The 12,654-nt window shown below is 44.6% G+C and overlaps 1 protein-coding gene across 2 annotated transcripts in view; it reads right to left on the reverse strand.

Moving 5' to 3' along the window:
• VPS53 (VPS53 subunit of GARP complex) overlaps nucleotides 1-12,654 on the reverse strand; it is a 115,707-nt gene that overhangs the window by 42,461 nt on the left and 60,592 nt on the right. For both annotated transcript variants that reach the window (XM_001513697.4, XM_029081994.2), the window contains 2 exons: nucleotides 7,516-7,617; nucleotides 1,825-1,919 (listed from right to left, as the gene is read on the reverse strand). In XM_001513697.4, coding sequence (XP_001513747.1) covers nucleotides 1,825-1,919; nucleotides 7,516-7,617 — 197 coding nt within the window. The remainder of the gene's footprint in view (nucleotides 1-1,824; nucleotides 1,920-7,515; nucleotides 7,618-12,654) is intronic.

Below are 12,654 nucleotides of genomic sequence, written 5' to 3' on the forward strand. Positions count from 1 at the left end.
TCATTGGGGCATTATAAGTTAAATTCCAAACAGGATTCAAAATATTTCATAAGATGGCCCGATTAGACTCTAATAAAACTAAAAATAAGGTAAAATCCGGTAGTGCATCTTAATTTGCTCTTAAGCCTCTAAATACAGCTGGGATTCAATGCCAACAACTCAGAGCCCTTTCTGTGGCCTGCAGCAACGAAGGAAAACATGTACAACCTTGCTCTTTTTTTTCTTCTAAGCCAGGACATAGTGTTCAGTGTTCAAGTTGTCCCATCTGGAGCCCCTTGGCCCTCCTGCAACCATAACATTCTACCCCTTGAGCCCACCACCTGCTCGTCTTCCCCAGAAGGCCCCTCATAGGTAACCAAAGCCCCGCCTCAGCGCTGCTCTGCTCCCTCCTACTGCCTCAGCAGAGTCAGTCCTGCTTATCAAGAAGCAGCGTGGTGTAGCGGAAAGAACATGGGCCTGGAAGTCAAAAGGTCATGGGTTCTAATCCCAACTTCACCACTTGTCTGCTGTGTGACCTTGGGCAAGACGCTTCACTTCTCTGTGTCTCAGTTCCCTCATTTGTAAAATGGGGATCAAGACTGTGAGCCCCACGTGGAACAGGAACTGTGTCCATCACGATTGGCTTGTATTCACCCCAGCGCTTAGTACAGTGCCCAGCACATACTAAGAGCTGAACAAACACCATTATTGTTATTATCATCATCCTTCTTACTTCCCAAGGATATTTAGCAGTAGCATCATCATCATCACCAACAGCTTCTTCCACTTAGGGCTGAGACTAGAGGCAGGAAAATCCCGGCTCTGCCACTTGCCAGCTGTGTGACTGTGGGCAAGTCGCTTAACTTCGCTGTGCCTCAGTTACCTCATCTGTAAAAGGGGAATTAAGACTGTGAGCCTCATGTGGGGCAATCTGATTACCCTCTATCTACCCCAGCGCTTAGAACAGTGCTCTGCACATAGTAAGCGCTTAACAAATACCAACATTATTATTACATGGGGTTCTTTTTAAGTGGTATTTGTTAAGCGTTTACCATGTGCCAGGTACTATGCTAAGCGCTGGGGTAGATGCAAGCTAATCAGGTCTGACACAGTCTGTCTCATGTGGGGCTCACCATCTTAATCTCCATTTTACAAATGAGGTAACTGAGGCGTAGAGAAGTTCAGCGACTTGCCCACAGTCATAGAGCAGACAAGTGGCAGAGCTGGGATGAGAACTCAAGTCCTCTGACTCCCCAGCCCTTGCTCTTCTAGGTCATGTTGTTCTTCCTCTCAGACTGAGTCCCACCTGATTATCTCATATCTTCCCCAGCACTTAGTATCGTGCTTGGCACATAGTGCTTAATGAAACCCACAATACATCATTATAATGATAATGATGATGATGACTAGCAAGAAATTCCACAGGCTAACTTTTGGGTACTTTTTCAGGGAGGCTTGAGTGACTGCAATCAGTATCTAAGCAAGAGTACATTATTTTGCTTTCTCAGTGTCTGTGTGTATGTTCGTGTTTTCAGGACTTGTGAAGGATCTGGAGCTATTTAGGGTCTTAGCCCCAGTAATTGGGAGCCTCCATGGTAGACTCCCACAAGCCACACTCAAACCCCTGTGATTTATGTTCGCAAACAAGCTGTAAAATTCACAGCCTCTAATGTTCAGGAAATGAAATGCCCTTAACAGATTCTCAGGGGCCGATGAACGCTGTCCCTTTCCCCTCGCATCTGGAGTGCACTATTGTGCAGTTTAAATCAGCAGAATGTGGCAACACCCCACGGTTGATAGTGAATCAAAGACAAAGGTGACAGAACAGTGGAAACGTTCACTCACTTGTCCTGGGACTCGATATACACGTTGAGATGAGGTTCGAAACATTTGGAAATTAAGCCATGGAAAGGGTTATCTGGAACTTTAGGCTTCTTTGGCTAGAAGAGAGAAAAGAATCTGAAACATTTGGCCTCTCTCCACAAAAATTAAAAAAGAATATATCTCAAGCCCCACTTTCACCCCGAGATAGTGAGAGCTTAGGTCAAGGGCGGTCGCTACCCAAACCCAACTCCAGTGACCAAGTCCCCTGCACTTAAAGTTTGCCAAAGCCTGGGAATAATCAGCCAACATCATCTTCTTCGATCGCGTGGTATGAAGAAAGATTTCGTTTTGCTCTCAAAATGAGCCTCTCCTGGTGAGAATCCCAGTTAGGGGATTTTGTTTCTAATCAAATGTGCATCCAGAACATTAGGTGTCTTTTTGGAAGTGCAGGCACACTGGGAGATCTTCTTCATGAGCCCAGCCTTTGCCAAATGCCCAACGAAGAGTAAACAGAGGTCTCTGAGGCACTGATGATGAAGATATTTATTCATCTCGGCTTTCCTAAAATTCTTGGATCTGGAGTCAAATGCCAGCAAAGTATGACTCGGCCCAAAATTGCTTGGCAGGGAGCAGGATCTGGCCTTTCAGTGCAGCTGGCGGATGGAGCTTGATTCTGGCCCTTGAACGGTAAGACAAAAGGGCTGTTTCAAGACCCTGCAGAAGGGGCAGAACCAAGCACGATACTAAAAAAGTAAGCCAAAGAATGAATAAATGGAATACTCTTGCTCCTGACACCTGCATTCTAGTTAAGGCCAGAGTATTCCATTTATCTATTCATTTTTATCACTGTTATTTGTACCTGTACTTCCTTTCCTTCCCACTTTATATATATTATAAATATAATTATATATAAATTAAATATAAATTCTATTATTTATATTTATATATATAAATACAATCTGCCTGCCTACCCCATTATATCATAAACTCCTTGAGGGGTTTTCATAAAATACTATGCACGCAGTAGACAGTCAATAAATAATGATAATGAGAAGAAGGACACATTCTTTTCCTGCAGACACCCCAAGAATGTTACCTCAAAACTGTCCAAAGCTCATCTTCTGTAGTAGATCTTCTAGACTGTAAGCCTGGTGTGGGCAGGGACTGTCTCTCTTAATTGCTGAATGGTACTTTCCAAGCGCTTAGTACAGTGCTCTGCACAGAGTAAGCACTCAATAAATACGACTGAATGAATAAATGAATCTCTACTTAAGTTTCTTATCGCTGTTGATAGTCACACTAGTTTCTCAGTCCCACAATTTTTCACCTAGATGCCCTCTTCTATAATTTACCTTCCAACTTCAAATGGATTCCAAGATTTTTTAGTTCTTCCTCAATAATATTTCACCTATCAGTTCCTCCCACCCCACCCTTATAAGCACCATCCTAGTTTAATCAATAGTTTTTGGGGTTTTTTTTCCATCATGTGTGTGTATGGGTGGGGAGGGAGGTATTGAGGTGGGTAGAAAGAACCAATCAATAATATTTAGAAAAAGCAAGGCCTAGTGGAAAGAGTTCGGATCCAGGAGTCAGAGAACCTGGGATCTAATTCCAGCTCCACCACGTGCCTGCTGTATGACCTTGGGTGAGTCATTTAACTTCTCGGTGCCTCAGTTCCCTCATATGCGAAATGGGGACTCAATACTTGTTCTCCCTCCCACTTAGAGGAGCCCCATATGGGACTCAATTATCTTGTATCTACTCCAGTGCTTAGTACAGTGTTTGCCACAGAGTAAGCGCTTAACATACCATCATCATCATCATCGAGCACCCACTACATACAAAGCACTGTTCTAAGCTCTTGGAAGGGTAAAAGATGTGGTCCTCTTCCTGCTTTGGGGGAGTTTACTAGTCTCATTATTGTAACAGTCTCCATGACACGTCTACCAGCCTCCAGGCACATATTATTTTTCTACAAAACCAACTGGAGCAAATCACTTCTCTCATCAAAGATCTCCAGTGGCTCCCCCATTGCTTCTTGCATAAGGACTGTCAGCTTCCAAGTTGCCCATAAGTTGGTTCCCCCTTCAATTAATCAATCACATTTATAGAGGGCTTTCTGTGTGCAGGGCACTGTATTAAGCATTGGGAGAGTACAACACAACAGAGTCGGCAGACACGTTCCCTGCTCACAATGTATTCACAGTCTTCCCTATCTGCTCTCTTTTGCTCTATCCCCTTCATTGTTTTTCGCAAATCTCCTGGTGGCTTCTTGCTCTTGGCTTTGTGCTTCCCAGTTCATTGTTCCTGTTCACCCCGCTCAAATTTGCCAAACCACATCCCTCCTCTCCTTCAAAGACTTTTTAAAAAGTACCTCTTCCAGGAGACGGCCTCAGATTAATCCCCCACTTTCCTGATTGTGTCATTCGCTCAGTCACCTCAGCACTCGTCTGTCTGTTATTGATTTATTTACCCACATGTGTTTTTATCTCTCTTCTTATATTTTTTTCACTACTGTACATTCATTAATCTTGGCCTGCTTATTGTCCACATTGAATTTTACGCATGAGAACAATGACTGTGTCTTATATTCCTTCGGAATGTTTCCCAAGTCCCTGGTACAGACTTCTGCACTCAGTAGATGCTTAATCAATACTGATGATTCAGGGGCCAAATTCCAGACACAAAAAATGTGGTTAGTGGAGAGAACCAGGGAGGGACAGACACATGGTGGTGGTTTGGCCATTAAGGGGGCCACCAATGCTTAGCTTCTCCCTATCCTCTCAAAACCGCGTAGAGAGGCATAGGGAGAAAGCAGAGCAGCTAAGGACTTAGGGAAGTGACAGAGGGAGGTGACCTTTTCCTTCGAGGCTCCCAAGGCGCAGCAATGCAAACCAGAGAGTTGAACCCATTCTTCTTATAAATAGGATAAAACAACCAAAAGCTATGATATTGGAATACAAAAATCCTTGGGAAGGGTTAAGAGCCTTTTCCTACATATTTCATTTTGCAGATGAGCAACCGTTCAACATTTCCTGAACGAACTAGCTGGAGCTGCCCAAAGCGTCGAGGGGTAACATTATGGCTTCTCTGACTTTCCACAGGGAAGGACGCTGACGCTTGGTCATGCGATCAACATAGTTGACCCCAAATCCAGAGTGAAGCCTCCAACCTGGGGGTTTCAGGATTAACATGGATCCCACAGGCCTAGAGATTAAAAAAGGATCAAGAAAAGTCTGTTTCTGCAGGACTACTTTCAGAGAGAAGATTCTACAACCTTCCCCAAAGCGACGGTTAGCTAGTGAACTGACAACCCAGAATCTCAGCCCCAAAGTCACCCTTGGCTAAGATCTTGTAGATGAACCTGTGCCCTGAGTTTCCTGTTTACTGACTTCCTGGTTACAAGCCCACCCACCACCCACTCCTCAGTATTTACTGGGTGCCTTCAGTGTGCTGTGCACTGTACCAATCATTGGGAGACTACAACAGAGGAAGAAGACATGCTCCTCGTGGACGGAGAGTTTACATTCTCACGGGGATGTTGACAAAACACCGGGGGGACTCTTCAGGGCAAGCCAACAGTGGGCAAGCAATGGGTGGGTTTTCCAGAGCTATCTCTTTTCTGAGGTTCTCCCCGGGGGCCTTGTGAATCGGGGCCAGAAATGGCCGCTCCAGGGATATCTGCATCCATCACGAAGCTGGATGGTCAGGTAGTCTCTGTTGGGATTCCAGCACAAATTGCGTGTCTCATTTTTGCATTCTGCGGCTCCCGCAGTGGTCACCGCTCGGCTTAAAGGATACTAAATCATTTCCCAGTAGCATCGGGCTGAATTTCTGAGTGTGTGAATTTTGTCCAAAAGCTGCAGATGTTTAAGCTATTTCCTCCTGGAGGTTGATGGAATAATAAAAGGTTACTGTTGTCACAGTAAGGAGGTCTGCAGCTGGCCCCATTTCCTTTTATTGCTATCCAATGTAAACAGATTAAATCCAACTGCTCGGATCACCAGAAGGGTGCATTCTTCACCACTGGTTCCTCATTTCTTTCCCTGCTTTTTCACTCTTTTTGAATACCCTTCCTGCCCTTCTTATCTCTTCATTGACTTAAAACCCTTAAACTGTGAGCCCCATGTGGGACAGGGACTGTGTCTGACCTGATTTCCTTGAATCTGCCCCAGCGTTTAGATCAGTACTTGACATACAGTAAGTGCTTACGAGTACAATTAAAAAGCAAAAAAAACATCCCAAACCCTTCTGATCACCTGCTTCCATGTCAGGCTGACTGCCTTCTCCCACCAAGCATCACATCAAGGGAAAGAAAAGGAAAGGGACCAAATTTACTGACCCCAAGAGATGCCTCTGAAATCTCAGAGTCCAAAGGCTAAGGGGAGCAGAGAGAATGAGGGAGGGAGAAGTTCTTCCCCCAGGAGACTGCAAGCGCCTTGAAGGTAGGGATCATGTCTACCAATGCTATTGTAGGATACTCTCCCAAGCCCTTGGCGCAATGCTCTAGACACAGTAAGCGCTCAATAAATACCACTTATGGGGCTTGAACTCAACTTGAATTGCAGTGGTGGCTTCTCCCCTTCCCACTACTCCAGATGCTATCCCTACCTCTTGGCTGCTGCCTTCAGAGCTCATGGCTTTTATTATGGTGGTCGGGAGCAGGGCTAGCTTGGTAGGAAGCCCACTGAGAGGGTCTTTGGTGGATGAGGGCACCTTCATGATTACCGTCATTGTCCTCAGTATGATGTGACCACCTTCTGTGCAGAGCACTGGACTAGGTGCTTGGAAACATACACTAAGAGGCTGGGCCAAAACTGTCAAAAACATACTCCAGCTGCCAAGATCAGATAATTAACAGAGAGGGACCATTAATCCAGCAAAAAAAAGAGAAAAATTAAATTTACGGCTCTGACCTCTCTCTCCCTTTGTCTCTCTCAAAACGAAAAAAAGTAATTCTGAACAGAAGACCTCTCTACAAATTAAAGAAGAGGAAATTGCAAGTGGTTCTATGTCCCCCTCTAGACTGTATACTCCTGGTGGGCAGGAAATGTGTCTACTATCTCTGTTGTTTCCATTCTCTCCCAAGAACCTAGTACGGAGCTTGGCATACAGTAACCACGCAGTACATACCAATGATTGAAACTGAAGTGCGACCAAGCTCTGGAACTCTTCTCTGAAAGTGATATTGGTCTTTCCTCCACAACAGCTATTGGATGCAAAATGCTCGCTTTACATCCCAAAAGAGATCTGTTCACCCTAACTAGGTGGTAAGTCCCCTTGGAGTTGAACAACTAATAAGGGCCTTCCAGCCTCTCACGCCATCTGCAGAAACAACTCTGCTAACCTCTTCAGTGGATGAAGCATGAAACAGAAAAGAACTGTCTGTCCCTCGGATGGGTTCATTGAAAAGTGGAACATACACACACACACATATATAGCTAACCTCCCAGTGGGGAAAACACTAAAGGTCCTCACCCTGGACATGTGCAGTCAGAAGGGGCTGTTTTGACCAAGTCCTTATCTAACCCTCATTGTATCTTCGAGAGAGGGATGCTCTAAAAACACAGAGGCTGCTTTCGGGCAGACCATCAACGTATTAAGCTGCTCGTGGGGTCACTTTTAGTGTACATGGTGTTAAGGGATTTTCAGAAACAACCACCAGCTAAATATTAATGAACTGAAAACAACGGATATTTGTTGGAAACTTACTTGGTCCAAGTCCCCTTTCTCCAAGACCAGTTCTTCCATCTCAAGTCCAGATTCATCTTCCAAGAATGGGTTGGTGTTAGGAGTTGGGGCTTCCAGTTTTTTCTAACAAAAGGACAAAAGATAATAATTTTTTTTTCTTATTTTCTCCCAGAACTCCCCTTCCTTCCCTTTACCTTCTGCTTTTTGGAGGTCTCAGTTAGTTTGAGCCACGTGATTGAGGCCTGGGTAGCTCAAAACCCAAGGAAATTCGTCAACAAACAGGTAAGCATAGTAGTGAAAATATAAAATTATAACCCACAGCATCAGTACCCTGAATTGTTTTTCTTAAGGCTATTAATAATAATAATAATAATGGTATTTGTTAATCGCTTACTTTGTGCAGAGCATTGTTCTAAGTGCTGGGGTAGACACAAGGGAATCAGGTTGGCTCACAGTTTTAATCCCCATTTTACAGATGAGGTAACTGAGGCACAGAGAAGTTAAGTGACTTGCCCACAATCACACAGCTGACAAGTGACAGAGCTGGGATTCGAACCCATGATCTCTGACTCCAAAGCCCGTGCTCTTTCCACTGAGCCACACTGCTTCTCTGTGCTATTGTGTTGGCTGATTTTAGGTACACCTTTATGAGACACTGATCACTATGAGAAGGGCTAGTAAAACTATGGGGCACCAGATTTTTTTAATCTTCTTCGGTTGGAACCGTTTTTGCTCTTACCACAATACTTGTCTTCCTGAAGGAAAACACTGGCTAAGATGGGGATCCGCAGTTTATTCCTGATATTGCACAATGGCATTCTCAGGGAGATGTGCAAACAGTCTGGGCAGTCCCACGACTGGAAAAACCATCAACTCAATATAACCCAGTGGATTATCCACTTTGTGGGTTACCCACGCCCGACTCCTTAAACCCTCAGCACCTGCAAATCTGCCTTTCCTGCAACATACTCCTCTCCTGCTACAGCAGAGTCCACCGGCCACACCAGTCCTTCCCTCCAGCCTCCAATATCTCAGAGCTGCCTCCCTCCCGACCCCCACCAGATCCCTACCTCGCTCAGGCACCAAACATCTGCCTGGCTTTATATTATGGGTTGTTAAGTACTATCTGGGCCACTTACCCATTTCCTTTAACACAGATAAAGGAGATCTGATGTAAAGAGGCGAGGCAGCCTGACTAAAACAGCTGTGGGTTTCAATCCTGATTCCACCACAGACGTACTGTGTAACACTGGGCAGGTCTTAAAGTGATTCTTCAATTTAGACCTCAGCATCTGTGAGCTATGGCTAACAGTATTGAACTGCCTCACAGGGTAGTCGTGAAGAATGACAAAGAAAAACTGTAAATAATGTAAGTTAAGATGATGCTTTAAAAATGAATGAACCAGGCATAATTTATAGTATTCTCTACACCTGGCTTTGGCTGTTGATAGATATTAGAATGATCAATTCGGTGTGGATCCCAAATTAATCAATTGGCCAGGCTCTTCATCAGGAGTTAGCTTACAATTACTGCAGGGTGAAATTCAGGTACTCTCAGCCCCAGCCAAAGGAGGCCCGTCTTCAGACTCAGAGAGTGGAATGAATAGTAGGGCTAGTTAAAACAAGGGATCACTTTTATTTCCCTGTCTTTTAAGCCTATGCTTTATTATTCTAATATCCATCAGTCAACCCTCTCTTCCACTGGACAGATTTATGCAAGTTGACACATCGTCGCACTGTGCATGGCCAAGTGTTCTATGCAAGCATACACCCCATAAATAGCGCTCTGAACTTATTTGAAAACCCAAATTAAACACCCTCTATATTTTTAACTGACAGCTGGAAAGAGACAAAGATGAAGAAAGCGGGTCCCCACAAGCACACAACTCAAGCATGTTATTCTCTGAGGTTGCAGAAAGGCTCACAAATCCTGAAATAGCTTAAGTCGACCAATTGCCAACTTTCCCATAATTTGTGTGCTAGCCAGAAGGGAGATCAAAATGACATAACTGTCAGGCAACATTTCAAATCCTGATATTATAAATCCCCACACTATACATTTTGATGAAAGAAAACACATTTCCACGGACTGAAAAGAGTTAGGCTTTTAGAAAACAGTTTCTCCCAGATTGATGGAAGTTGGGGGGAGGGGAGTAGGAAGGCAGGAGGTGAGAGGGGAGGAGATGAGAAGAGAGGCAGTTAGATAGGGCCCCCCCAAAAGTCTAAGCTTGAAAACACCACAACAGTGAAGTCGATCACGTGTGATTCATATCCAGGAGTTCAACATCAATGAAGGAGCAAATATAGTTGTCACCCTGATTTGTGAGATCTAAATTTTGGCAAATGATTGACCGAGCTCTTCCTCTCTTTAGATGAGGAAACCCAATCACGTACAGAGCTTGGTTTCAGGCAGCAAGAACACGAAGGTTTTACTACCCTGAACCACTGGGTAAAGGAGGCCACCCAAGCCACCAAGGGGTTTTAGGGGATCCTGGAGCTGCTTCTGGGTTTACTATGCTTCGGGTGTTCCATTCTGGATCAGTCCAGTTACCGATTGAGGAATCTCAGTGGGCTCTGCTGACCTCTTGGGTTTTAACTGGTACAGGTGGGTTCAGGGGTGCCTGACAGGCTCGAACAGAGCTAATGGTCTTGAAGTTTCTCAGGCCATCTCCTAGAATCACTCGGGCAGAAGGGCGAGACCTGGTAAAAAAACTGCTCCAAGGCAGGACCCGGTGGAGAAATTTAGCAGAAAACAATACATCCGACACAAAGCTCTCCGATGCTAAGCCACCTCTGTGCTCAGGGGAGGCTGATTGGGTTGACAAGAACTCAGGAAATTGTGGCTGGGCCACAGGACTCGGTGGATAGCAGTGTGGAAACCCTGAGCTTGGAAGACAGACTCAAATTTTCAAAAGGAGCCATCAGACTCCGGGGTACTCTCCACCTACAACCAGCCAATCCTGAATCAGCCTGCCAGAAAAGGACTATTCACAGAATAAGGACTAAGAGGGACTTAGCAACAAAGACCTCTTGCCAGCATCAGTCCTTAAAGGCAAAACAATCTTGGTGTCCATTACAGTACAGTACACGAAACGGATGATGTGCTTCGAACGCCGATGGGCCAAACTGCTTTGGGATCGATTGGTTATGAAGAAGTTGGAAATCCATCTTATCGGGAAGCTAGCTGCAAGTCTCACCACTTGATTCCTACGGTAAGAGCCGGTGCTCTCCTTTTAAACCGGCCTCCTTCCACCCCTCTCGTTACCCCAGATTGAAGGCTCCCGGCCCCAGACAGAATTTCAAGCGTAGATATTAGACAACTCAAATGACCCAATCCGCCAGCTCAGAAAGGCTAGATGAAATCAAAAGGAGAGAGAGAGAGAGGGAACTTGCCAGGAAAATGAACCACATTTTCCCTTTTTAAAAGAATCTCCTCTTTTATGTTATTCTTGTTACAACAGTTGCTTTTTGGCATGCTCAGGAAGGCCAAATTATTTGATAGATAATTTCTTCCATAATTGAATTAAGATCCAAAAAATGGATTCTAGGAAAATTCAACCCCATTTCCAAGTTAGCAAGTCTGCCAGGAGGAGATGAGGCTCTTGCTGTAACCAGAGGGATATCCATATCGACTCGGGCAGTTTCTTTAGCTTGATCGATGAATAAATCGATGGCATTTACTGAGAATTTACTGTGTGCAAAGTACAGTACCAAGCGCTTGGGATAGTTCAATGTGGTATTTATTGAGCACTTATGGTATGTAAAGTGCTGCGCTAAGAACTGGGCTAAGAACCCTCAGTTTTCCTACAGTGTGTGTCGGGAGGTTCTGTTCTTGACGAGGTCTGTATTAAGGAAAACTGGCATCAGAGAGCAGTAAGCGCTTGATAAATATGATTGAATGAACGAATGTGCCTCAACTCAACTGATGCCTTGGGCGTGAGCACGACCACTTCTTCTGACATCACGTTCGATGCTGGCGGCTGCACATGGTTGGAAGGACAGTCCCTAACAGCCACCTGTCCAAAATGCAAAGTGAATTCTTCCATATACAACGTGGAACAATTGTATCCAAAAAAAATAATAATAATTCAACAGTCTGGCTCCACGAGGGGCTCACGCCCTAAGCAGGGGCACCCCACTTTTACTTTTGTTACATCTCCCCAGAGTCGTAGTGGAGAGACCACAGGCCTGGGACTCATGGGTTCTAATCGCAGCTCCACCATTTGTCTGCTGTGTGACCTTGGACCACTCACTTTATTTTCATTCATTCATTCAATCCTATTTATTGAGCACTTACTGTGTGCAGAGGACTGTCCTAAGCGCTTGGGAGAGTACAATACAACAATAAACAGACACATTCACATTCCCTGCCCACAATGAGCTTAAAGTCTAGAGGTGGGGAGACAGACATTAATATAAATAAATTATAGGTGCATACATATGTGCTATGGGGCTGGGAGAGGGTATGAATAAAGGGGGCAAGTCAGGGTGATACAGAAGGGAGTGGGAGAAGAGAAAAGGGAGGCTTAGTCAGGGAAAGCCTCTTGGAGGAGATGTGCCTTCAATAAGGCTTTGAAGGGGGGTTGAGTAATTGTAGGATTTGAGGAGGGAGGGCATTCTCTGTGCCTCAGTATCTCATCAGTAAAATGGGGGTACAGATTATGAGCCCCATAAGGGACAGGAATTGTGTCCAACTCAATTTGCTTGTATTCACCTCCATGCTTAGTTCAGTGCCTGGCACATAGTCAGCACTTAAATACCACCATCATCATCATTTATAGGAAATAACTGCTGATAGTGACAGTATTACTTAATTCCTACTGGGTGCACAGCACTTCGCCCAGGGGCTTGGGAAAGCACAATTAAAGTACTCCCCCTCTAGACCCTAAGTTTGATGTTGACAGGGAATGTATCTCCCAATTATTTTGTATTATACTCTCCCAAGCGCTTAGTACAGTGTTCTGTAAATAGTAAGCACTCAGAAAATGCCACTGATTGATTAAAATACCCAGCCTCTGCCGTAAAGCAACTTTAAGAAAATGGGGAGGTAGGTAGACATAAATTGTGTACCACTTCCTTTCCTTTTGTGAAACTTCTCTATTTTTTCTTTGTTGTTTCTCCTTTCCCTGCCACTTCTGTTGCAAATCTTCACTATTAAAG

This window comes from Ornithorhynchus anatinus, chromosome 17, assembly GCF_004115215.2.
Source record: "Ornithorhynchus anatinus isolate Pmale09 chromosome 17, mOrnAna1.pri.v4, whole genome shotgun sequence".
Lineage (NCBI taxonomy): Eukaryota > Metazoa > Chordata > Mammalia > Monotremata > Ornithorhynchidae > Ornithorhynchus > Ornithorhynchus anatinus.